The 27,241-nt window shown below is 41.6% G+C and overlaps 1 protein-coding gene and 2 non-coding genes across 6 annotated transcripts in view; all 3 read right to left on the bottom strand.

The window, feature by feature from the left end:
* Eif3a (eukaryotic translation initiation factor 3 subunit A) overlaps window positions 1-25,916 on the bottom strand; it is a 36,594-nt gene extending 10,678 nt beyond the window's left edge. For all 4 annotated transcript variants that reach the window (XM_048338139.1, XM_048338141.1, XM_048338140.1 and 1 more), the window contains exons 1-17: window positions 25,715-25,916; window positions 19,943-20,133; window positions 19,671-19,807; window positions 19,168-19,331; window positions 17,084-17,283; window positions 15,942-16,150; window positions 13,328-13,499; window positions 12,671-12,775; window positions 12,225-12,323; window positions 10,912-11,028; window positions 10,372-10,557; window positions 9,401-9,748; window positions 8,781-8,885; window positions 8,105-8,218; window positions 5,287-5,409; window positions 3,533-3,686; window positions 2,275-2,459 (exon numbers count right to left, since the gene is read on the bottom strand). In XM_048338139.1, the coding sequence (XP_048194096.1) occupies window positions 2,275-2,459; window positions 3,533-3,686; window positions 5,287-5,409; window positions 8,105-8,218; window positions 8,781-8,885; window positions 9,401-9,748; window positions 10,372-10,557; window positions 10,912-11,028; window positions 12,225-12,323; window positions 12,671-12,775; window positions 13,328-13,499; window positions 15,942-16,150; window positions 17,084-17,283; window positions 19,168-19,331; window positions 19,671-19,807; window positions 19,943-20,133; window positions 25,715-25,763 (2,658 nt within the window). In that variant the 5' untranslated portion in view covers window positions 25,764-25,916. The remainder of the gene's footprint in view (window positions 1-2,274; window positions 2,460-3,532; window positions 3,687-5,286; window positions 5,410-8,104; window positions 8,219-8,780; window positions 8,886-9,400; window positions 9,749-10,371; window positions 10,558-10,911; window positions 11,029-12,224; window positions 12,324-12,670; window positions 12,776-13,327; window positions 13,500-15,941; window positions 16,151-17,083; window positions 17,284-19,167; window positions 19,332-19,670; window positions 19,808-19,942; window positions 20,134-25,714) is intronic.
* On the bottom strand, window positions 11,359-11,486 carry LOC125347433. The gene has a single exon (XR_007210213.1). It is a non-coding gene; the product is annotated as a small nucleolar RNA SNORA19 (small nucleolar RNA).
* LOC125347434 lies at window positions 12,432-12,561 on the bottom strand. Its single transcript, XR_007210214.1, has one exon. It is a non-coding gene; the product is annotated as a small nucleolar RNA SNORA19 (small nucleolar RNA).
* Window positions 25,917-27,241: the final 1,325 nt, after the last annotated feature.

The following is a 27,241-nucleotide window of genomic DNA, read 5'->3' as shown; positions in this document are numbered from 1 at the left end:
AGTAGAAATATCAAAGTTTTTAAATAAAAAGCACCAAAACAAGTGTTAGAAATTAAACCAATCAGGGGCTGGGAATGTGGCTTACTGGTAAGAGTGCTTGCCTAGCATGATGCCCTGGGTTTGATTCTTCAGTACTATATAAACAGAAAAGGCTGCAAGGGGCACTGTGGCTCAAGAGGTAGAATGCTAGCCTTAAGCATAAATAAGCTCAGGGACAGTGACCAGGCCCTGAATTCAAGCCCTAGGACTGGCAAAAAAAAAAAGAAAAAGAAAGAAGGAAAAAGAGAGAAAAAAAGTTACCACGCTAAACAAAAAACTCAAGTAAAAGACAAATTTTAAAATCCAAAGGGTAACAAGCATGACTATACAACAAAAACACAAGACGAAATGAGCCGAAGGGTAGACAGATCTAAAACGGTACTAGAGGTACCACACAGCCAGTTTCTTCACTTTCCTCAGAAGATCAAGTTCCCATAAATTGACAAGATGCAGACTCCTAAACCCTGACCCTGGCCAGGCACCAGTAGCTCATAGCTATAATCCAAACTACTCAAGGAGCTGAGTTCTGAGGATCACAGTTCGAAGCTCGCCCAGACAGGAAAATCTGGGAGACTCCAGTAACAATTAAAAGCCGAAGTAGAGCTGTGCTCAAGGAACAGAGCTAAGCCTTGAAAAAAGGTGGTCACGGATAGAACCCTGAGTTCAAGAGCCAGGACCAGCACTAAAACAAAAGAGCCTGACCATGCTTTTCAAGTCAAAAAAGAAAATGTACTAAATTTTTTTTTAAAAAATAGGGGCTGGGAATATGGCCTAATAGTTAAAGTGCTTGTCTCGTATACATGAAGCCCTGGGTTCGATTCCTCAGCACCACATAAATAGAAATGGCTGGAAGTGGCGCCAGGGCTCAAGTGGTACAGTGCTAGCCTTGAGCAAAAAGAATCCAGGGACAGTGCTCAGGCCCTGAGTTTAAGGCCCAGGACTGACAAAACAAAAAAATAGCTACCACTCAGGCCACATTATGGGCAACAAGAAAATAGGAAATTAAAACAATAAAAGTACACTGTCTGCATACATGCTAAAGCTTATATGGCAAATAAAAATAGACATAAAGCAAGTAGTACAGGCCTCGCCAGATAAAAACAACAGAGGATGGCATGCCAAGAAATTCTTGAGCAACCCTTCCTGCAAAAATTAGGCAAATGTTTATTGAGTGGCAAAGACACAACCCTCAAGCAAAAGAACACAGTCAGAATAAGCAGAAAATTAGCTCAGAATAGCTGGAGTGCATGGCTTGAGAAGGAACTGGTGGCCAATGGGTTAACCATGAAAAGGCTCTGAACAATAACTAAAGCAGGTGTTGCCTTAGGTTCTCAGTAATGGGTACCAATAAAGATGAAAGACTGGACATTCTCCATTAAAAAAAACTCAAGGGGGGGGGGGGGGCTGGGAATATGGCCTAGTGGTAGAGTGCTTGCCTCCCATACATGAAGCCCTGGGTTTGATTCCTTAGCACCACATATATAGAAAAGGCCAGATGGGGCGCTGTAGCTCAAGTGAGAGAGTGCTAGCCTAAAGCAAAAAGAAGTCAGGGACAGTGCTTAGGCTGAGTTCAAGCCCCAGGACTGGGCAAAACAAAACAACAACAAAAAATTAAAAACCACCAACAGATCTGAAGGAAGGTCTAGACTTGTAAGGCTCAAAAAGAAAAAACTAAATTAAGGTAATAATGTGTGGGAGTAGAATCAAAGTTCAGTAATCAATTGGGCAATAAGCAACACCAATTAGGAAAGGGAATTCCAGAGTCAGATTTGTTGTTTTTTTTTTTTTTTTTGGCCAGTCCTGGGGCTTAAACTCATGGCCTGGGCACTGTCCCTGAGCTTCTTTTGCTCAACACTAGCACTCTACCACTTGAGCCCCACCCAGCGCCACTTCCAACCTTTTCTGTGGTACTGAGGGATGGAACCCAAGGCTTCATTCATGCTTGCTAGGCAAGCACTCTACCACTAAGCCACATTCCCCACCCACAAGTCAGTTTTATACACAGGCACTTGGAACACTTTGTGAACCATCCAGGAATCAGATTAAAATACAGACTGTGAATCAGGAAGTCTACAGATGCTTAAGACTGAGCTGTAATAAGCTCTCAGATCATGCCTACACTGCTGCTTCAAACATACCTTTAAGTGCCCATGTTAGACAACTCAGTTACCGTGTAAGAAAATTTTCTGGTAAGCATCTATCTCATAAAATAAACTTAGCAATTTCTATATTTACCTTCCTAGAAAGTGGGTCATCACCCAGTCTTCTCTCTTCTTCTCTTCGCCGTTCTCTTTCCTCAATTTCCAACTCCCTCTGGCGTTTTTTCCTTTCTACTTCTTCTAGTTTCTTGACTCGTTCTTGGTACTCTCGAAGCTCTTCCTCTCGTTTTGCCCGTTCAGCACGTTCTCTCTCTTCTCGCTCTATGTAATTGAAGTGGATCACTGAGTGAGTCCCGTAATGCTAGGCCTGCACTTTCCTAATGCAGGAAGCACTAGATAAGTAAATCTAAGCCGGGCTGGGCGCCATGGTTCGAACCTGTAATCCTAGCTACTAAGGAGACTGAGATCTGAGAATCATAGTTCAAAGCCTGCCCGGGCAGGAAAGTCTGTGACTTAGCTTACCTCCAATCAACCACCAGAAATTCAGAAGTGGCACTGTGGTTCCAAGTGATAGAGCGCTAGCCTTGAGACTGAAGAGTTCAAGGACAGCGCCCAGGACAAGAGATCAAGTCCCATGACCAACAACAAAAAAAGTAAATCTAACAACTTTAAAATAAGTACTAGGGGCTGGGAATATGGCCTAGTGGTAAAGTGCTCGCCTCATATGCGTGAAGCCCTGGGTTCGATTCCTCAGCACCACATATATAGAAAAACGCCAGAGGTGGCGCTGTGGCTCAAGTGGTAGAGTGCTAGCCTTGGGCAAAGAGAAGCCAGGGACAGTGCTCAGGCCCTGAGTTCAAGCTCCAGGACTGGCAAAAAATAAAATAGGCACTAATCAATTCAATCACAGAACATAGTCGAGAAAACAAGTATTATGCCATTCAACATTGAGTTTTGTAATTGCTTAAAATGAGGCTAGAATCCCCACTCCAGTGCTGTGCATCAAGGATTTCAGACACGGTACCGTGTGTTTTTCAATGTTAATACTTATGTGATAAAGATGGAGGGAAAGGAGGTTTTTAAAAGATTAAATGTGGGCTGGGGATATGGCCTAGTGGCAAGAGTGCTTGCCTCGTATACATGAGGCCCTGGGTTCAATTCCCCAGCACCACATATACAGAAAATGGACAGAAGTGGCGCTGTGGCTCAAGTGGCAGAGTGCTAGCCTTGAGCGGGAAGAAGCCAGGGACAGTGCTCAGGCCCAGAGTCCAAGCCCCGGGACTGGCAAAAAAAAAAAAAAAAGATTAAATGTATGATGGCCACTTGGTGAGAGAGCATGTTCCCATGTAAGGAGGTTATCTAAGATTGTAACATCAATCCTGTCTCACCAATACCTTTTAGCATTTGTTCCTCTGCCCTCCTCTGTTCCTCCTCTTCCTTTTCTCTGTAGTAAGTTATTCTGCGTTCTTCTTTACGTTCCCTCTTCCGTTCTTCCAAGCGATTATGCCTTTCTTCTGCTAATCGCTCTTCAAACTGTTTAAGTTTTTCCTGAGATTGAAGAGTTACAAGAACATCAATTTCTTTCAAAAGATAAAAGGTAAGACTACAAAAGACCTGAGGTTCCTTGGAACCAAAAAAAGTAGCCATCAAATATAAACAATTTCCAAATGACTCAGGTTTCAACACTATAATCTTTTCTCTAATATAACTGACAATACAAATTCAGTGCATCTTGACTTTGTCTGAAAAACCAAAACAACAAAAGGGCTAGAGGTGTGGCTCAGGTGGTGGAGCATATAGGCCTAGGAAGTCTGGGCCTAAGTTCAAATCCTAATGGGGGGATGGGGGAAGAGAGAACGCAATGGCAACTTTTGAAAAATATGTCAGAAGACTTTAAATTTTTTTGTTGTTTATAAAGTACTTCTTTTAACAAGTTCTATAAGGCAGGCGCCAGTGGCTTATACCTGCAATCCTAGCAACTGGGGAGGCTAAGATCTAAGGATCCCAGGTTGAAGCCTGCCCAAGCAGGAAAAGTCTATGAGACTTGCACCTCCAATTAATCATAGAAAAAGCAGGAAGTGGCACTGTGGCTCATGTGGCAGAACGCTAGCCTTGAATTAAAGGAGTTCAGGGAGAGAGCCAAGGCCTGGGTTAAAGCTCTAAGACCAGCCCCCCCCCCCCCCCAGTTCTATTACAATATTCTTGGGCTGTGTGCCAGCAGCTCATGTCTATAATCCCAGTTCTAATGTTCAAAGCTAGCCCAGGCAGGAAAGCCTGTGGACTCATTTCTAATAAACTAAATGAACAGAAAAAAAAATCTAAGGAGCTAGAAGTGGAGCGATGGCACAAGGGAAGAGTGCTAGCCTTAAGCAAAAGAGCTCAGGGATAGCACTAAGGCCTTGAGTTCAAGTCCCAGAGCTAGGGGGAAAAAAAAGCCAATCATTAAAGAGGGCACCAGTGGCTCATGCCACATCCAAGTCTGTAGGATTCTTTCGCCAATTAACCAGCAAAAAGTCAGATGAGGAGCGATCTGTAGCTCAAGTGGCAAAGTAGTAGCCTTGAGCACAAACGTTCAGGAACAGTGCCCAAGCCTTAAGTTCAAGCCCCACATCTGGCACAAAAACAAGAACAACAAAAAACATACGCCTGGAGGCCCCAAAGTGGTGGCAGATACCTGTAATCCTAGTTACTCAGGAAGCTGAGTAGTGGGGCCTGAGGTGTGACTGAGAAGTAGGGTACCAGTCAAGAGCAAAAAATGAGCCAAATGAAAACTCAAAGCTCTGACAGTTTAAGCCTCAGTATCGGTAACAAGAAAAAGAAAAGGGGGCTGGGAATATGGCCTAGTGGCACGAGTGCTTGCCTCCTACACATGAAGCCCTGGGTTCGATTCCCCAGCACCACATATATGGAAAACGGCCAGAAGGGGCGCTGTGGCTCAGGAGGCAGAGTGCTAGCCTTGAGCGGGAAGAAGCCAGGGACAGTGCTTAGGCCCTGAGTCCAAGGCCCAGGACTGGCCAAAAAAAAAGAAAAGGGGAAAAGGGATGTAACTGGAGTTGTCATGCTAACTCAAAGACAGTAGGGATCAGTTTGTAAAGATCTTTTTAACACTAAAAAGTTCACAAGCTTTTCTCAAAACATTTAAGTTCACCTCATAAACAGACTGTCGGGCAGCTTTGAGTCGCGTTACAAACAAATCTCTGTCTTCCAACATTCGTGACATCCGATTCTTATGTTCAAGAGCCTTTTCTCTTTCTAGCTGCATAGTAGTAATCTGCAAGTATATATTATAAGGTTAAACTTCAAAGCATTTCATACAGATTACTAACTTTCCCCAAGCATAGTACTGACAGATATTATTGAAAAAAAAAATTAGGTCACTGTTTAATAATCCCTTTCACCTTGTTTAAATGGGCCATGCCAGCCTAGAGATGGTGACTAACACCTGTAACCCCTCTATCTACACAGGAGGCTAAGATCTGAGATTCAAAGCTAGCTCAAGATTCTAATCTCCAGTTAACTACCAAAAAGCCCAAAATGAACGTGTGGGCAGAATTCAAGCCTGCAGTCAAAAAAGCTAAGGGACAGCACCCAAACCTTGAGCTTAAGCCTCGGGACAGGCACATGAAAAACCTAAAGGCCATGCCAACAGGCAGCAATCATCAAGCAGTTCTGAGGCTAGTTTTATTTATACTTTCTAACTTTTTGAAAAGGACACATTGTAACATAAATGGTAAATAAAATAAATGCCACATGTACTAAGCATAGTAGACACATATTGTCCCCAAAGAATTGAAGGTAAAGGCAGGACAATCCAAGTATTTCCAGGACCCTAGGTGAAAACTCATTTCACACTGTCCCAAGTATACTTCTTGGTAAACAGTGCTTTTATTTCTAAGTATTTTTATCTTAAATGAGTATTATCACCAAAAGTACACCCTGTCCTTTAAAATTTCGAAGAACTGAAAATACAAAGTTCATGATCACTAGAGGGCAGCTATCAGGTTAGATGGCACCATATGCTATACATGTCCCATGCTCTAGCTTTTTTTTTTTACTACTACATGTTTAACTACTGTAAGAATTTGCAAACTCTGCTTTTATATTGTAAGGTTTTACTACTACATGTTTAACTACTATAAGAATTTGCAAACTCTGCTTTTATATTGTAAGGTAAGTATAATGTAGACCAACAAAAGTACAAAAAAGCACTTTAGTTACAAAAGACCAGAATGTGTGTGATTTAACTGAAAAAACTGTCCAGAATAGTAAATCTAGAAATAAAACAGATTGGTGGCCCCGTAAAGGCAATGGAGTGACTGCTAATGGAAACAATGTCTCTTCTGGGAATATGTTCTAAAATTTGTTTGTGTTAATGGCTGCATAATTATGTAAAGAAACTACAAACTACCAGGAAGCTGAGATCTTAGAATCATGGTTCAAACCTAGCCTGGGCAGAGAAGTCCCCATGAGACTCATTTCCAATTAACCACTCCAAAACTGGAAAGAGCACTGTGGCTCAAGTGTTAAAAGTGTGGGCTGGGAATATGGCCTAGTGGCAAGAGTGCTTGCCTCGTATGCATGAAGCCCTGGGTTCGATTCCCCAGCACCATATATATAAAAAATGGCCAGAAGTGGCGCTGTGGCTCAAGTGGCAGAGTGCTGGCCTTGAGCAAAAAGAAGCCAGGGACAGTGCTCAGGCCCTGAGTCCAAGGCCAGGACTGGCAAAAAAAAAAAAAAAAAAAAAAATCAAAATCAAGTGTTAAGAGTGGCAGCTTTGAGGGGCTGGGGATATGGCCTAGTGGCAAGAGTGCCTGCCTCGGATACACGAGGCCCTAGGTTCGATTCCCCAGCACCACATATACAGAAAACGGCCAGAAGTGGCGCTGTGGCTCAAGTGGTAGAGTGCTAGCCTTGAGCGGGAAGAAGCCAGGGACAGTGCTCAGGCCCTGAGTCCAAGGCCCAGGACTGGCCAAAAAAATAAAAATAAAAAATAAAAAAAAAGAGTGGCAGCTTTGAGCACAAAGAGGCTCAGGGACAGCACTTAGACCCACAACCAAAACCCAAAAACAAAAAAGAAGCGACAAACCCCACAGAAGTTATATTGTTAAAACTAGGATATGACAAACTGTACAAGAATCTAAATACTCACATTCAATGAGACCAAAGGAGGAATTTTAGGAGAGAATTATAAAGGTGCATGTCTAAGTGCATCTTTGTGTTTATATAAAATAATACACAGGCTGAGAAAGTGCCTTAGTGGTAGGTAGCGAGTGCTTGCCTGGCATGCATGAAGCCCTGGGTTTGATTCCTCAGTGTCACATAAACAGAAAAAGCAGGAAGTGGCACTGTGGCTCAAGTGGTAGAGTACTAGCCTTGAGCAAAAGAGGCTCAGGGAAAGTGCTCCTGAGTCCATGGCCCCAGGATTGGCAATGAATGAATGAATCAAATCAAATACTGAAATGAACTCCTAATACATGGAAACAATTTTTTTTCTTCTTCTGATTGGTGTGTATCCTTTACCTTATATACAGTGTATTCACGTGTGTATCTGGGGTGGAAACCACATAGAAGAAAAGGGCGGTGGAGCACACTGGACATTGATCAAAGGGAACTATACAATTCATGGGAAGAGAGGGGAGGGAGGGAATAGGAGAGAATGGGAGAACAGATAATACTGTAGGAAAGGAAAACCTGACTCATATAAACATAACCCCTCTGTACATCACCGCTATAATAATATATAAAATTTTTAAAAGATACAAACTATCCATACTTTCAAGAGTTTAGTTATTTTATTTTAAATAGTATATTTAATTTTCTAAGAACATTTTTAATCTTTTCAACTGATATGTTTTATGTAAGTATTAAACCATTATTTCTAGCAAAAGAATATAAAATCATTTGAAACTCTGGCCCTATTATCTGCATAAGGTTGAAAATATTGCAATTAAATGAGAAGACTTAACTCTTTCTTCTTCTTGTTGTTCCCACAGATCCATGTCTTTAATCCTCTGTTCCTCATAAGCACTCTTTATCAAAGGAATTTCTTCCAAACGTTTAGCTCTTTCAAAATAGTCAATCTGAATAACATGAAAATAAATGCAGTTATTTCAAGTATCTCTAGGGCTGGGAATATGGCTTAGTGGTACAGTGCTTGCCTAGCATGCATGAAGGCCTGGGTTCAATTCCTCCAGCACCACATAAACAGAAAAAGCCAGAAGTGGCACTGTGACTCAAGTGGTAGAGTGCAAAAAGAAGCCAGAGACAGTGCTCAAGTCCTGAGTCCATGCCCTAGAAATAGCAAAAAATAAAATAAAAAAGTAATCTGTTAACTTATGTTAGAAGTTTACTAATCCAGGCTGGGATGTAGCTCAGTGGCAAAGTGCTTGCCTAGCAAGTGCAACATCCTGAGTTCAATCCCCACTACCAAAAAAAAAAGAAAAGAAAAACGAAAAAGTTTACTGATCCTTCCTGGGTCAGAGTGGCTCCAGTCTGTAACCCTAGCTACTTACAAGGCCAAAGTATAGAGGATTAGAAATCTTCATTAGACTCTATCTAAAATTACCAACAAAAAAGCAGGGCAGAGGCACAGCTCATTCGGTAGAACCCCAGCAAAACAAGTGTTACCAATTGTCCTTTTACCTTCTTTTCCTGATTTTTTAGCCGTTCTTGAAGTTCCTTCTTTTCTTTTTCTAATTGCTCAACCTGTTTAGCCATGATAAAATCAGGATCCAATTCTTCAAGGTCCTGAAAGGCAATACATATGCACCAGTTAAAAATACTTCTCACGGGGCTGGGAATATGTCCTAGTGGCAAGAGTGCTTGCCTCACACACATGAAGCCCTAGGTTCGATTCCTCAGCACCACATATATAGAAAAGGCCAGAAGTGGCGCTGTGACTCAAGTGGCAGAGTGCCACAAAAAGAAGCCAGGGACAGTGCTCAGGCCCTGAGTTCAAGCCCCAGGACTAGCAAAAAAAAAAAACCCAATACTTCTCACTCGTCTAGTTTATATTAATTCTACCCCAGTGGTAGACACTGTGGCTCAGAGTAGTGCAGTGCAGTACTATCTCTGTCTAGGTTCTTGCTGAGTTCAAACCCTCATACAGTTAAAAAAAAAAAATCAATTAAAACCAAATGCTTACTCAGTCCCTGAGCCAGCTGTAACAAAATGCATAAAGTGATCCAAAACAAAGGGTAAAAGACTACGTTTCTAATACTACAGAAATCTTTAAAATCAAGTTCTTAATTTATGTCACATACTTCAATGTCAATATCTTTGAACGCTTTGGCACCCAGCTCTGTCTTCTTGATCTGCTCCAAACGCTCTCGAACAGTTTTCTTTTTGATTTGTTCATGTTCCTGTAAGATTCGTTCCTTCTCTCTCTCCTTTGCCTCCTGCCGAAGCCTCTCTTCTTCAGCCTTCCGTACTTTCTGGAGTTCAGCTTCCCTCTGTTCGAGTTCTTCTTTCTCACGCTGAATATTCAGACTCTCAAGTCTTTCTTTTCTTTCCTCAATTGTCTGTCGGCGAGCCAAGATACGCTGATGCTCTTTTCTTGAATTCTTAAGGTATGCAGTAACTGCCAACTGATGTTGTTCTTCTTTCTCTTGCTTCAAAAACAAATTCATTTTTAAAACTGATTAAGAGCAAGATAGACTAGGATATTACAGACCAATAATCTTGATGCACTGCCCTTCTATGTATTTTTTAAGCTACTATTTGGTTACATCGCCAAATGCTATGGCACTAATTCTATTCAGTTTTTGAGTAACAATGACACACATGATGAAATATATTTGTAAATAAATCTTTCTTGGCAACAAATATACCTTATATGCTTGCTCAAGCCAAGAAATACTAAAGAGGTCACAAACTGAAGCAGGAATGAAAAGTCCAATCATTGTGCCCCATTTGCGGGGGTGGGGGTCAGAGTGTACAGTGTTATTTTATAATACAATCCATTTTTATCACGTGTAGTATAGTATTTTATGTCATGGAAGGCAACTCAACGATTTGTATATCTAATCATTTGTATGTCTAATAAAAATATTTGATAAAAACAAACCTAGTCCAGGAGCATGGCCCATACCTATAGTAAGTACCTCAGCACTTGGGAGATGGAGGCTGAACTTGAGTTCAACGTCACTGTGCAAACGAGACTCTTATCTTTCCCTCCCCCCTAAAATGAATAGAGATATGTGAATATAAATCATTTCCCCCTAAAAACACTTACCAGTATATGAGCTGGCTTGATGACTTCAAGTGCTTTTGCAAGCACTGACGACATAGCTGTGAGCTGATTTCTTATCTGTTCTGAAGGCATGCTCTGCAGATGCGGACCAATTGGTGCATCCTCTCGAGTAGCATAATTTAAATCAGATCCAAAACTCAGAGTCCGAGAAGTGTGGTCAATACGAACCTGTGAAAATTGAGTGTGTATATTGTAAGTTGAAGGTAGAGATTGGGAAGAGGGTAAATGGGGGTGAATGAAGGAGTGACACTGATGAAGAACCACACTGTATTCATACCTGACTTATGGAACTGTAACCTCTTTATGCAACTACTAAATTATAAAAAAAAAATGTAAATCCAATTAAGCAGATTTAAAATTAACTGAAATTTAAAAATTTTTTTTTAAATATTGTAAATCTATAAAATTGCTCTGTAGAGCTTTAAAAAGTTGCTACTGTACCAAAGCTGAAAAACAAAAAACATGCCCTCTCTAGTCCTCAATGGGATTCTGACTACATCATTGTTCCCTTACAGCACATACCTGGAGGTCACAGTGCCTGGCTGCATCTACAATAGCCCGTTCCAGTTGGAAAGCATCAACAAAAGGAACCAGAGAAGTCAAACGAGAAAACTCAATGCTCTGATAAATCTGTGCCACCTGTATAAAAGACACAGTGTTAATAGTAACAATAGCTATCGCTTATCCAGTATTTTTAGTTGCAATTTCTTGACAGAATAGGAAGTAGAAATTATGACTACTGTTAGGGAGGTATGACCTGAAGCTCACTATTCAGTCAACCAAAGCCCACTACTCATTCAGTTGACATTGCTAGAATTTGAATCCCATACCATCTTCCTATTCTATGAACCATCACATCATAGATTTCCTCAAACATACACGCTTTTGAAACTCTAGTTTCATGAAACAAAAAACTCAATTGTCACATATTTCTAAAGACCTTTTAGTTACCTAATAAATTGAAGTATGTTTTGTCTGAAGGTGACTGGCAGAATTACTATGTATAGTGAGTCTGCTAATTAACCATCAACTATTTGTATAGCACATGAGAAATAACACTGCTCACATACAAGAAAGCAGGTCAATGAAATGTGCCAATTCCTAAATATATAAATCTCTTCCCCAAATGAAAAAACAAAAGCATTTAAAGCTTTCTTTAATGTAACAAACTTAGAGAAACTTTTAAAAAGTGTAACATTCAAATTAACAGAAGGGGAGAAAAAGGCCATCTCATTCACTATTGGGGTTAGTTTACTGAGTCTTCCAGAGGAGTTAATTAAGGCTTTTATGGTGTGAGCTATGATTCTAATTCCACTTCTTATGTCTATCTGAATGCAAAAATATACTTTTAAGATGCTCAATTCTTCAATATTTTCTTTTTCTGCCAGTCCTGGGGTTTGAACTCATGGCCTGAGCACTGTCCTTGGCTTCTTTTGGTTCAAGGCTAGCACACTGCCAACTTGAGCCACAGTTCCACTTCTGGCCTTTTCTATATATGTGCTGCTGAAGAATCGAAACTAGGGCTCCATGTATACGAAGCAAGGACTCTTGCCACTAGGCCATATTCTCAATTCAGTATTTTCTAAAAGGAAAAAAATGATCTGCACAAAGATAGTATAGAGCTAAAATTAGAAAAGTAGTAGTTAAGTAAATGAATCCTTGTAAAAGGGTTAAGCAACTAATTCAAAATGACAGACTAGTTCATGTACAAAAAGAATTTAGGAAGACTTTCAAGCCCTAGGGAGGTTTAAATTTTCCCAGTTCTATTTTTCTGTGATCAAAATAAAGAGTAATAAAGGAAATTAATTAGCTTGTCCTCTAAAAAAGGTTTTTACCTGCTGCAGAAGGCGAAGTATGGTGTTGTTTTGTAGTTGTGGGACATACTGCTGTAATTCTGGTTCCTTTTCAGGTTGTTCCCTAACCCAATTAAGAACCTACAAAGTTATTAAAATGAGAATTAGACTTTAATATGTAAACACTGAATTTGATCTGCTATACAAAACCATACAATTGCATAGCACAAAACCTATGAAGTTATTAACACATGTCTGAAGGTGACTGACAGCAATGGCTAAATTAGTCATGCTGCTAATTTACCTCCAAAGGTTTGTTTAGCACATCAGAAATATCTTTCTTCCCAATATCAAGAAAAAAAGACAATGAAATGTGCACTGATCAAAGATTCTGGACAGTACTTTTTTTTAACAAGGGTAACTACAATCCCAAACTGCAATGTCAGCTATACAGTAACATAACCAAAACTTCAAAGACAAAAGCTCACCTTTGTGACTCTCTCACAAAGTTTTAGAGGGTTGAATTCTACTTCCAGCCAGTTGTAAAGGTCCTTTACTTCTGGAACAACATACTGTAGTACATTGAACCTGACCTGCAGTTAGTAGAGTGAAATGTTTAATTGTTGAGGGAAGTTTTCCAACTGAGGTTGAACTTGAAATTTGGAAAATAATTTCATGACTATCTATCCCACAACCTCATTTAAATTAACCAAAAATACATTCCCAAACTGTACATGGAGGGGTTTTCTGGCCCACAGTTTGCATCTACCAAAAACAAAAAGACCTAAGAAGTAAAAACTCTTAAGAGCTAACATAGTAAGTTATTTGCAAATCAACTACTACAGTCAAATAATTTATTACCAATAACAAAAATAAACATAAGCTTGCCAGTTATTTTATGCAAATATCCTGAGTAGTTAGGATGACAGGAGTGAGACTCTTGCCAGGGAGGCAACATTATTATTAAGCTTAAACTAGAAAATCTTAACATGTCCCATCAACAGGAACGTGCTGTTTCTATAACAGTTGGTCTTCTGTGTTTTCAGGTACCATATCTGCAATCAACCATAGTTAGAAAATATTTAAAAGAGAAATACATAACTGTACTAAACATGTAAACCTTTGTCATGCTCAATCATACTAACCATATCATTTATAAGGCCAATTCGCGTTGGTGGTGCTTGAAGACCTAGCAGTGTAGCAAGGCGACGCTGTTTCTCAACTATAATGCCATCCATATCCAGAAGTCGAGCAATATCAGTTCGTTCAGGAGTAATAGGGATAGAAAGAGTAGCCAAAAGGACTCTGGTAGACATTCTGTGGTGAATAAAGTTATGAGCCTATTAAGTTTGCAACTGTTGCCTGATAAGCAAAACACTTCCCTTTCATTGTACATGCACTAAGCCAGTGCCAAGATTATGTACCTCCCACCATAGTAAACTAATATTCATTCGTAAACAGAAAAGGACCGGGGCTGGGAAAATGGCCTAGTGGTAGTGCTTGCCTTGCATGCATGAAGCTCTCTCTGGGTTGGATTCCTCAGCACCACATGAACAGAAAAAGCCGGAAATGGTGCTGTGGCTCAAGTGGTAGTGTTAGCCTTGAGCAAAAAGAAGCCAGGGACAGTGAGTCCAAGCCCCAGGACTGGCAAGAAGGACCTTATTTAAATTTATCCTAACTTCATTCATTTGCCATTATTTTCTGGCTAAATAGCAGAAAAGACATAGTTCCTTTAAAAAAAAATAAGAACATTTAATAAACTAAGGAAATAAATGGTACTGTGGGTAATAAAATTATAAGGGCTGTTTAGTGAACATGATTATCATAGTTTGATGGAGGTGAGTCAAAACTGAAATTTCTGAAAATATGAGGGTCAAGTTGAATTCAGGGCTCTGTAGATCATTAAGGATAGTGGGCTCTGAAGCCCTAGAGTTAAGTAGTTAGATCCCTGCTTCACTATTCTTAAGTCTGTGGCCTTTAGCAAGATAATAACACACATAAGGGTAAATAACCTTATGTTCATTACTATCACAATATTCACTGAAGGGATAATACACATTTGTTAAAGGAATATAATTTTTTAAGTTTTTCCTTGTATCCACAAATGTGAACTATATCACAGGAAGTAACAATATATCACCTAGAGTATCAAAGTCACTAGCAAAACACTAATGATTCATTTAGTTCCACATACTGCTTATTTATCTAGAAGGAAAGCAACCTGATGTGCACAATTCTAGTCCAAGAGTATGTAAACGGCCCGAAATCCAACTAAATGTATTCTTTAAAAGAAATGGGGGAGCTGGAAATATGGCCTAGTGGTAAAATGCTAACCTCTTATACATGAAGCCCTGGGTTTGATTCCTCAGCACCACATATATAGAAAAAGCCAGAAGTGGCACTGTGGCTCAAGAGGTAGAGTACTAGCCTTGAGCAAGAAGAAGCCAGGGACAGTGCTCAGGCCCTGAGTCCACGACCCAGGACTGGCAACAAAAACAAAACAAATACAACAAAAAAGAAATGGGGGACTGAAGGCTTGGCTCAAATGCCAGAACAGCTGCCTAATAGTAAGCATGAAGCTCCAAGTTCAATTCCCAATGCTATTAAAAAAAAACAAAAAGTTACTGACAGGCTGAGGATCAGCAAGAGTGTGTACCTAGCTTGTACAAGGCCTGGGATTCAATTCCTAGCTATACACAAGGGGTGGAGAGGTAGAAAGAAACTGACCAAAGACATAAGCAAGCAAACAAATAGGCTACTTATGCTGTTTTTGCTTTTTAATAGTCTCTGGGTTATTGGGTTACAGACCTTTACATCTTTATTTTTGTATTCATGTTATTTTGGGGTACATATCTCCCAAAGACAGATTGTGTACTATTCACAATGGCGCCACTTAAAATGTTTGGCTTGGGGGCTGGGAATATGGCCTAGTGGCAAGTGTTTGCCTCATATACATGAAGCCCTAGGTTCAATTCCTCAGCACCACATATATAGAAAATTGATAGAAGTGGCGCTGTGGCTCAAGTGGCAGAGTGCTAGCCTTGAACAAAAAGAAGCCAGGGACAGACAGTGTTCAGGCCCTGAGTTTAAGCCCCAGGACTGGCAAAAAAAAAAAAAAAAAAGTTTAGCTTTATCATAGTAAAAGTACTACACAGTCAGTAGAAACTATACTTTGAATTTTTATCTTTTCCTAGACTAGCAAAACTGATGTTTGCTTGTAAAATGGCAGAAGCAGTATGCCAGTTCTAGCTAGCTATGGAGTCACAAGTGTAGCCAGGAGACAACAGCATATTAGGTTGATTTAAATTATAATGTTCAGTAGGTCTGTTGGATTAAATGCATTTTTCCTTTCCAGTATTTCCAATTTACATTGAGTTTACTGGGCTACAGCCGCATGGCAAATCAAGGAGCATGTATGTACACAATACAATTAATAGTTTAATACCAAGAAAAAATGATTTAATGGAATTATCTTAACTGTCTAATTTGTTCTAAGAACAGAGTATACCTGTATGTGGACAGACTCATTTGGGATTTTGTTAGACAAAAGCTCCTGAAGATGGAGAATATTATCCAAAAACAAGTACAGAGGTATTTTTGGTAGTCACAACTATGGGAAAGTCAAGCAGCAGAATGTCTGCTTAGCAAACCCAAGTCCAAATCTGTATTATACTCCCCCATTCCCCACCTCACACCTAATGAGTTTGATACAAGATACTTAATTTCAACTGTATCCAACCATAACACTCTCTTTCTTACCTCTGCATCTCATCTTGTGTAAGATTCTTTCTCATTTCTCTAGAGAGATGGTAAAGACGATGGAGCGTAGATGCATGAAAAAGAGCATTGCCAGATTTCCAAAACACAGTTGAGACTTTGTTATAGTAATTTGCCATCAACTGAGGTTTAGGTGGCTTTTTAGACAAGGAGAATAACCCATGAATATCTTCCACAGCTTTGAATGCTTCCTAAAAAGTAATAGTATAAATTAGTCACTGCTTCTGAAACGTAAGAATCTCTAGTTCAGATTTTGCTATGAATCCTAACAGTATAAAAGAATAAAAGTAGGCAGGGAATATGGCCTAGTGGTAAAGTGCTCATCTCATATACATGAAGCCCTGGGGTTCGATTCCCCAGCACCACATATAAAGAAAAAAGTCAGAAGTGGCACTGTGGCTTAAGAGCTACAGTGCTAGCCTTGAGCAAAAAGAAGCCAGGGACATGGGCTGAGAATGTGGCCTAGTGGTAGAGTGCTTGTCTAGCATGCATAAAGCCCTGGGTTCAATTTCTCAGCACCACATATACAGAAAACAGCCAGAAGAAGTGCCATGGCTCAAGTGGTAGAATGCTAGCATTGAGCACAAAGAAGCCAGGGACAGTGCTCAGGCCCTGAGTTCAAGCCCAAGGACTGGCCAAAAAAAAAAAGCCAAGGACAATGCTCAGGCCCTGAGTCCCAAACCCCAGGACTGGCAAAAAGAACAAAACAAAACAAAACCTTTATTAAAAGGTTACAAACTCATGTAAAAAAAATCTTTTGGAACCATTATAAACAAGACAAGCATCCTAGCATCACTGGGCTCCACCAAGCATGGCACTACATAAAGTTAAAGCACTACTTTTCCAACCACAGTATTTCTGATCTGTTTCTAGAAAGATGGCTCAAGTTGTAGAATGCCAGTAATTAAATATAAAAGCCACCAGAGAGCTTAAGGCCTGAGTTCAATCTCCAGTACCAGCATAAGCAAATATGCTTGGCCTGAAGATTTCATAATGTGGTACAGATTTCACAGTGATCAGACCAAAATTATCTTCTGTTCCATGAGACCTTTCCTTTTCTGTTGAAACTGATCATAACAAGATGAACATATTAAGAAAGAAAAGCTAATGAGTTCACAACATACCTGCCACAGTTCCATGCTGATGGCACTATCCAGCTGAACAAGCCTTGTTTCCAAATGCATAGACTGGCTCTCTGGATTATTAAGATTGATTGCTGTACTTTGGTTATGGTGGCGCTGAATCTGTGATAAGTGCATTCTCAAATTGTCACATAGCTTACGGAATTCAGCCTTACGAGTATATTGGAGGCAAAATTTGAACGCTGTAAGTATAATTGTCAAATATATTACTAGGTTCTGTCCACTATTAACTCAGTATTTAAATGTTACATTTAAGATTTTTTTAAACAAGATTCACAAAACTCATCATATTCCCAATTACCACTCTAAACCCTAACAAAATGAAAGACGTGATCACTGGTCCTGATCTAAGACCAAAATATGTTTCCAGAGGTCTATAAAGAGGGTATTAATCGAATTTAAACTTGGCAAAGAGGGCTGGGAATGTGGCTTAGTGGTAGAGTGCTTGCCTAGCATGCATAAGAGCCCTGGGTTCGATTCCTCAGCACCACATAAACAGAAAAGGCTGGAAGTGGCACTGTGGCCTCAAGAGGTAGAGTGCTAGCCTTGAGCAAAAAGAAGTCAGGACAGTGCTCAGGCTGAGTTCCAGCCCCAGGACTTGGGGGAAATAATTGGCAAAGATTCACCAGTTTTCAAATCCTAAGAGTAAGAGATTCTAAGCTGAAATATATATCTAATTGAGTATAACATGCTTTCACATTAACAAAAAGAGATAATCAAATTTCAGCATAGATCAACTGCTTGCAAATAGTATTTCTAGCAGACCTAAAACAACGTAATACAATTTTAACTGAATTTAACTGATTCAATGAAGTTACCAAGAAGCCCAAATTTACTTTTAGTAAAAGCTCACATATACTACCCATAAAAATACACACAGAGTGACATTTCCAGTAAAACATTAATAACTGAAGTCACTTAACACTAAAGTGTGGAATGAGGCACGGTGGATCAACACCTATAATCCCAGCACTGGAAAAGCTAAGGAAGATCACAATTTCAAGGATAGCCTGGGCTATGTGAGATCCTGTCTCAAAAAAGGAAATGCCAATCATCAATGAAACAACTACTACATTAAGACAGAACAAAGGGCTGGGGATATGGCCTAGTGGCAAGAGTGCCTGCCTCTAATACATGAAGCCCTGGGTTCGATTCCCCAGCACCACATATATAGCAAAGGTCAGAAGTGGCTCTGTGGCTCAAGTGGCAGGGTACTAGCCTTGAGCAAAAAGAAGCCAGGGACAGTGATCAGGCGGCCCTGAGTGCAAGGCCCAGGACTGGCAAAAAAACAAAAAAAAAAAAAGTAACATTTTCAGCATAGTCATATGCAATAAAATCACTGGATAATAAGATGACTCTCAGTTATCAAGAAAGCCTAAATCTCCCTTCAGTAAGACAGTTTAAGAAAGGAAAAATCGTTGTTGCTGGTATACACCTACAATCCTAACTTCTCAGGAAGCTGACCTGAGGATCATATTTCAAAGCCAGCCCAGGCAGAAAGTCTACTGTAAGACTCTTATCTCCAATTTATCACACCAAATAGCCAAAAGCGGCACTGTGTTTCAAGTAGTAGTCTTGAGCAAAGGGAGCTCAAGGATAGTGCCCAGGCCCAGAATTCAAGCCCCAGGACTGGCAAAAGAAAAAAGAAAGGGGGCTGGGGATATGGCCTAGTGGCAAGAGTGCTTGTCTCGTATACATGAGGCCCTGGGTTCAATTCCCCAACACCACACATACAGAAAATGGCCAGAAGCGTCGCTGTGGCTCAAGTGGCAGAATGCTAGCCTTGAGCAAAAAGAAGCCAGGGACAGTGCTCAGACCCTGAGTGCACGCCCCAGGATTGGCCACAAAAAGAAAACAAATAAACAATACATATGGAACTACTTTAAATAGCAATACCAATTCCTAATTTGGTTATCTACTTAACACTCAAAATACCAATCATATTTCAGTTAAGGGTTAAGCTAGATCATTGTTTTCAAGTATTAGAGAAAAAGGGTCAATTTGCAAAAATCTATTTTAAATTAATGTTCCAAGTCAGTTAATTGAGCTTTCACAGTGAAATTTACCTTGCTGGGCAATGTCATGGTAGAGACGCTCTACTCTAGAGTTGTTTCGAAGGAGGTCCAAACACTGTCTATACGATTCCCACAGGAACTTAACCCAGGGAGTCAAAAGTAACCTGTCAGTGCGATCCTGAGTATCTTCCCCACTCACAGCACTTAAGAGAACGCTACAAAGGAAAGAAAACAGTTAAAGACAACTTTACACAGGATTTCCTACTTTCTGATGTGACTCAAAAATCAAAAAACCAACAAGTGACGATCCTTTTGAAGTCTTCACATATATACATACCTGAACTCCCAATCTGTTACAACTATTTAAGTTAGGGAGTTTCTATCCTAAGGCTGAATACAGTCCACTTATATAAATTTTAACTATTACTTGCTGCTGTGTTACACTTTTAAAACTTCAAAGATAATTAATTGTTCCGGTTACTTCAAATGGGAACAATGAAAACCTTTGTAAGAAACACTACTCCAAATACTTTGTAAAGATGTAACTTACATACCTCTCAGGAGTTTGAATATTATCCAGATCTTCAATATCTAGCACCATCTGTTGGGATTCTTCTTTAGCAGCTTCAGTTTTTTCCTCTGCTAGTTTCAAATATGCCCTAACAACATCCTCCAAAGATTTAATGTTCACCTAAGCAAGGAGGGAAAAAGCAACTCATTTTTAATAAAGAACCATATAATGTGTACAAAGGAAATTTGAGATATAAAATATATTTACTTTAAAAGGTAAATTTTAAAAAGTCAAAACTGAGTTCCTATTTGTTACCTGTTGACAAATGTTTTTATACTGATATAATCCTTCCTTAGCCAAGTGGCTCTTACGAAGATCCACACAAAGTTCCAAATATTTCAACATAATTGGCTCGTGTATCTTTTGCCATGTTCTATGTTTCTTACTTTTCATAACATCATAAAGAACATCCAGGGCAGGTTGCTTTTTGCCAACCTCAAGAAATTCTGGGGGAAAAACAAAAATCAACAGCATTACATCAGTACATAAAACACTATAATATATAAAAGTGTAATTAAACCTTATCACTGAAGTAGTTGCTTTAATTTCTTCATCAAAATTCACTACCAATTTCTTAGGTCATGTTATTTTGAACTTCTAAAAGCAAGCCAAACTTAAAAAAAAAAAATGAAGATTGCTGCTATCAAAATATACTGTATTAGTAAAACTGCATGGAAGAAAATCTTTCCCAGCAACTTTTCAAAGTACAACTTCATTACCATTTACAATGACACAGAAAAACTCATTAGTCTTTATTACACTTTAAGTTTACTACACTTTCTCAACAGTTTGGGGCTTTCTTCTGTTCAATTTTTTTTTTTTTGCCCTGTTGTCTTATGGTAAATAAATTAAGTGATCTGATTTTGTCCTTAAATATTGTGTAGTCTATACTGGGTCCTTTGCCTTTCCACACAAATTTACAACCAGAATCATTTTGATTAGGATTACACTGAATCTACAGGTGGAGTTGGAGTGGGGCTGAAAGCAATGCAGAGTCTTACAATTCATGAACAGACTATTCATTAATGCCAGTCCAAACATGAAAAAATATCAAGACAAGTCACAACTGGAGATGCTATGGTTGAAGTATGTGTCCAAATTCATGTTGACATTTAGTTCCTAATGCAATGGTATTAATAGGTGAGGCCTTTAAGAGGTATTTAGCATGAGGGCTACACTCTCATAAAGGTATCAGTGGTTTTGTATAGGAGACTAGCTAACTAACCTCTTTTTTGCCTTCCCATCCTTTCTACCATACAAGTTCATAGCATTAGTCACCCTACTTAGTCCCTACTTCTAAGGTACAGAAGTAGAGACAGAAAGACCTCGCCAGACACAATCTGTTGACATGTTGAGCCTGTAATTATCAGCTTCCACAAATGTAATAAATAAAATTCCTGTTGCCGATAAAGTACCAAGGAAGTGGTACTTGATAGAGCAGCAACAAATGCACTGAAATGAAGAACCTTCTACGAAATAGCTGATTTGTACGTCTCAAAATGGTCACGGTCATGAAAAGTAGAATTTGGGAACTGTCATAACTAAGAGGAAACTTAAGAACATGGCAAGCAGCAGCATCTTGGTATAGTATCTCTCAGAATGGTGACAAATATACTATATAAATATAGCTGTTCATTAACAGGGGCCAATGGGCATGGCATAGTGAAACTCTGTACAGTCGCTGAAATAATACTGTAAATGTCAAACTAATCCAGTGCCAACCTTTCTACTTATACTGCTCCTTTTGAAATTCAGTCAAAAGAAATGTTCCGAGTTAAAATTTACCTTACTTTCTTCATCCTTTATTTTTCCTTAACGCTAACAACCAAAGAGACTGGGTAGAAGGCTATTTAAGTCAATGGCTAAAGTTAAGCTTAAATTTCAGTAACTGTCAAATTTAACACAAACACAAAATTTCTCAACTGTACATCTAAAAATTATGAAGCAACTAAACAACTTTTACTCATTTTTGTTTTAAATAGGTTTAGTTTTTTTGGATTATCTCTTTTATTGTTGGTCATGGGGCCTGAACACTGTCCATGAGCTCTCCAGCTCAAGGCTAGTTTCTCTACCATAGAGCACATTTCCAGTTCTCTGGTGGTTAATTGGAGGTAAGAGTCTCAGTGAGAGAGCACACACTGGTGCTTTGATCCCAGCTAATGCAGGAGGAGGCTGAGATCTGAAGATCCCAGTTCAAAGCGCTGTGGCTCAAGTGGTAGAGCACTAGTGTTGAACTCGAGAAGAGCTCAGGGACAGTGCCCAGGCCAGAGTTCAAGCCCCAGGACAGACAAAAAAACCAAGTCAGCAAGTCTCTCCAAGTTTCCTGCCCAGACTGGCTTTGAATCTCAATCCTTAGATCTTAGCCTCCAGAGTAGCTAGGATTACAGGCGTGAGCCATGGCTCCCAACTTGGATTACAATTTTTTGTTCTGTGACAGTTAATCTGGCTGAGGGGAAGGAGTAAAGGTCTACAGTACCAGGCTGGAGGACCTGGGATCCATGCCCAGCACCCAAAAAAGAAACAAAAGACCCCATAACATTATATATCAAGTAACTCTGTGGTAAGCAAACAAAAGGCCAATAAAAATCCCTTATTTGAGCTTTACTATATCTACAGGCTTAGTAGTCATTCCTACCATTTATTCTTTCAATTATTCCTTCTTGGTGTGGTTTGTACCAATAGTCCTTTTCCCCCACGTTTTTCCCTTGTCAAAGTGAAGTACAGAGGGTGTGTGTGTGTGTGTGTGTGTGTGTGTGTGTGTGTTTATATGGATACCTGGTTAAAAGTCTGGCTAGATGCAGGTGGCTCACACTTGTAATCCTAGCTGCTAGATACCTGGTTAAAAGTCTGGCTAGAAGCAGGTGGCTCACACTTGTAATCCTAGCTGCTACTCAGGAAGCTGTGATCTTAAGATGGCAGTTCAAAGCCAGCCTGGGCAGGGGAGTCCCTGAGACTTTTTTCTCCAATTAACTACCAGAAAACCAGAGGTGGAGCTGTGGTGGTAGAGTGCCACAAAGAGGCAAAGAGAGCACCCAGGCCCAGAGTTCGAGTCGTACAACTGACAATTAAATTTATACTTTACAATAAGAGAAGCACAGCAGTTAACTCTAAAAGACCTATTACATCCTGCTCCCAATCTTATACTGAGGATTAAAATCTTGAACTATGGCTAGGAATGTGGCTTGGTGGTAGAGTGCTTGCCTAGCATGCAAGAGGCTGGGTTCAAATCCTCAGTACCACATAAACAGAAAAAAGCCAGAAGCGGCACAGTGGTTCAAGTGGTAGAGAGCAGTAGCCTTGAGCAAAAACAGTTCAGGAACAGCGCACAGGCCCTTAGTTCAAGCCCCAGGACTGGCAAAAAACAAAACAGAAAAAACCTTAGTATATAGGATGCACTCTTAATCACATCAAATTAAGAGATATAAAGACATAGATAACAAAAGGATTTTTTTTAATGAACTGGAATGGAAATGTATTTTTCATGATATATAGTGATGAGTCTTTTTTTTTTTTGGAACCCAGGACTTCATGTATATGAAGCAAGGACTTCATGTATATGAGGCAAGCACTCTTGCCAATAGACCATATTCCCAGCCCCATAAGTCTATTTTAATGTTTACTCAAGGAAGGTTTAGTTCCTCTTAATGGAGGGAGATTTGAGAGGAATTTTCATACACTAAAGATGCTAGTCCAATAGTAAAAAGAAATGTTGATTTCCTAATTCCCAGCTTAATACGCTAGAAATTAAAAGTAGAATTTTGATTAGAAGGTAGGGATATTAAGTTTACCATTTTGGACATATGAAACTATGTATCAACCAATAAAGGTTTATATCAGTCACTCATTTACACTAGTTTGCACAACAGACCAAATAAGCTGTGTTACTCAACTTACAGGTTTCATAACAACCATTTTTTAAAGGCATTAGTTGTAGAGTGTAAACTAAAAGCTACTTTGGCACTACTAAAAACGTAAAAGGAAAGTGACCTCCTCTAATTGTGATATGAATTTCTTGCTCATAACTACTGGGCCAAGTTCATCTCCCTAAATGGTTACTGTAATTTTTTCTAAAAAAAACACTTCCCTTATATAATGCTTAGGGTGATTTTGAAAGCAGTGCCCGTGTCATCCACAATCTGCTCAGAGAAGAAATCCTTCACTCAAAGATCAATTATACAAGTTACTACTTGGAAAATAAGGCATCTCTCCCACAGAAACAGCCTCGCAAGTCTACATGGCTGCAGCAGGAGCCAGTAAAGACCTGGGCAAACAAGATCTAACATTCTCCCTGCAGTATCTTTGGTCTTGCCTATTTTACTCTCAATTTACTTTCATCACCTTATCCTTCTTGAACCAAGTCATTTCAACTCAGAAACTGTGGGAAAAAAAATCTTAGAAACACACTGCATAACCTTCCTATTCCTAAAAATCTAACTGAAACACTATAAAGCTGACATTAAAGATTCAAATAACAGAGAAAAAGGTTAAACCTAACACATCAAATTATGTACCATTTAGCCCATACAAATTGCAATGCTTTCAGACTAGCCTGATTTAACAACACAAAAAAGACCTGTTATTGAGACATACAAATGACTAAAACACATCTACAATGGCTATGTAATCAGGTAAGTCACTTCTTATACGACAATGTAATTTTAAGTTTCAAACTTCAAAATAATCATCTTTGCTATTTATAGTAATAAACTTCTATCTCAATCTATTTCCATATACAATATGTCATATCTAACCTCTAGGAACTAAGTCACGTTCTAACCTTTTCAGATTACTCAATTATACAGACTGTTCCTTCTCACATTTTTTTAATGTCACCAACACATCTTTAGTCCTCATTATCAAGAGCACTCATTCTAAAGTATGGACCTATGGCCTTTTCACCAAGTGACATTTCAAACAAATTAATAAAATAAACTCTCCAAACAAACTTGTGCCTAACATAGCCTGCTTATCCATTCACAATATGGGTCTTCTGTTTGGATGAAAGGTAAAACACACTCACAGATTATTAGGTTAAAAAACAAAAGCAATAAGAAAATATTTGAAGACCCGGGCATGCGTAAGACATTTGCACCCCTATAAAGTCAGAGTATTACAAATGCCTCTTGAAGAGATCACACAAGTTTTTCCTGCAAGTGCCCAGTGCTAAAGCACGCTTATGAAAATACAAATAGGCAGGCAACGGCATAATGGCGAAAGACTGATCTGGATGTCCAGAGACCTTGGTTTTAGTCTCCAGGCTCAACAAACTTCCGGAGTGACCTTGGGAAAACCATTCTCTCTCTAGGCCTAGTTTAGCAAAGACTCCTAAAGACTCAAAAGTATTAACTCTTCTCCAACTTGTGATTCGGAGTTAAGCTTTCTAACTGACCCTATTTAATGCCACACACACAGATACCGAAGGGGGAGGAAAATCCAGGAAACAGGTTAAATAAATGGGTCAGGGGCCCCAAACTGCACGGAACTGAGGAAGGGTTAAGTGAACCCAGACACGGCAAAGCACCGAGCGAACCCAGGGGACAGAGGTTCCCGCAGAAGGGAGGGCTAGGGGTGGGCCAGTCGGGCTCCAGGTCCCGGCAGGAGGTGGAGCCGAGGCTCTCGCGTGCATTGTCCCCGGGAGGGAGCCATGTTTCCTCCTCCCCGACACTCCCAGATGGCGGCCAGGGGCGCAGGGCCTAAGAAGACCCAAAGCCCGGTGGCCTGGAGAGCTAGCTGGAGGCGGAAGGGAAGGAACTCTGGGGCTGGGCGAGCCTGTCTGCCGGGCCACGATGCCGCAGAAGCACCGAGAGGCGGCGAAGGAAAACAGGCACCAGAGACGGTTCCCGATCCGCGCCTCCCACCCGAGGGCGCGGGAGTGGGGCAGGAAACCGTGGCCGGCCCGGGGAAAGCGGCGGGCAGGCCCAGTGGGCTCCACACGGACCGCAGCCCGGGCCGCGGCCAGCAGGGCCCGGCCCTCGACCTCCAGGCCTCGGGCCCTCCCGGCCCGGCGCGCCCCGCTCCCCTACTCACCGTTGGCGCGTTTGAGGGCATTTTCCGGCCTCTGGAAGTAGGCCGGCATCTTGGCGGTAGGCTCAGCTCACCCGGCGTCAGCCGACTCCCTAGTGGCCCGGGCGGGGAGAGGAGACCAGAGGGAACCAGCGCGAGGCTCCACGCGCCTCGCCAGCAGTCGCCCGCGCCCAGCCGGCCAGAGACGGAAAGGAAGGGACCACGTGATCCCCCGCGCGGCGGCACCGCCGCCGCCCGAGCCCCGGATGTAAGGGGGCGGACCTCCACGCAAGCCCCCGCCTTTGGCTGCGCGCAAGCGCGCTGGCATCACGCGCGTCGGCTGACGTGGCGGCGCCGGCGGCGTCCTCGGTGCGCCCTAGGGGCGGGGGGAGCTGGGCGGGGGGCGCACGGGGCCTTCTTCTCTTTCTGGGGCGCGCCGCGGGGGACGTTAGGGGAGCTGGTCTCCGGGCCGCCCTGCTGGGGCGGGAACCGGGGAGGGTGGGCTTGTGGTCCGCCTCTGGTCGGAGAAGGGGCAGTTGTCTGCCGACTCCTGTCAGCCTCGTTTGTGCGGAGTCACGCTTCGGCTAGACGGCGGGCCGCCGAAAGTGCCGGGCTCGCCCCGCCGAGGGTGTGCGCAGGTACGGCCAGCGCAGCGCGTGCGGCCCGCCGCCGCCGCCGCCGCCGCCGGGGTCCCCGGACCACCCGCCCCGCGAGGGACGAGGCGGGGGCCGCCGGGGGTGGGGGGGAGCGACCCCCCACACAAGGCTCATGTATTTTGGTAAAAATAAAGTAGATGTGGCAGGATTGCCTGGGAAATGGAGACCCTGGCGCCGGCCACGCGGGCGGAACCCTGGCCGGGTCAGACCGCGGCGGCGGGGGGGGGGGGGGGGGGGGGGTGGGAGGAGGGGGGCGGGGAAGGGAGGGCGGGGGTTAACAACACATTGGTGGCTCTCCCTTGGTGCTCACGTCACAAACCCATGTGAGAGACCATTTCGTGGGGGGGCAAGGGGGGGGGAGTTGGTTACCGGCTCTGCTTTGTTGCTGATGATAGGACTCCTGATTAATAATTATACCTGGAACGTTCAGGCCCTTTCAACCGAGCTTAATTCTTAAGCCCTCTGATAGAAAAATTAAGATGAGCTCAAGAGGATGGGGGCGGGGGTGGGTGTCCGTCCTGAGCCTTGAACTCAAGGCCTGGGCGCTGTCCCTTAGCTTCATCGCTCAGAGCGGGTGCTCTGCCGCTCAGGCCACAGCTCCACTTTTTTGCTGCTTCATTGAGGCTAAGACTCTCAATGGGACTTCCCTGCGCGGCTGGCTTCGAACCTAGATCTTTAGCCCTTAGTTTCCTGAATAGCTTACTGAGGGCGGGGTGGGGGGGGGTGGGGAGTCACCAGCGCCCAGCCACTTTTACTTTTTAACTGAATGTCACCTTATAGGAAACCAAACCTGCCGGGCTCCAGTGGCTCATGCCTGTAATCCTAGCTATTCTGGAAGCTGAGATCTTAGGATCACGGTTCAAAGCCAGCCTGGGCAGGAAAGTCTTTTGAGACT

Source organism: Perognathus longimembris, chromosome 2 (assembly GCF_023159225.1).
Source record: "Perognathus longimembris pacificus isolate PPM17 chromosome 2, ASM2315922v1, whole genome shotgun sequence".
NCBI classification, from domain to species: Eukaryota; Metazoa; Chordata; class Mammalia; order Rodentia; family Heteromyidae; genus Perognathus; species Perognathus longimembris.
The sequence above is the reverse complement of the archived record's forward strand: the minus strand, read 5'-3'. Positions and strand labels throughout refer to the sequence as shown.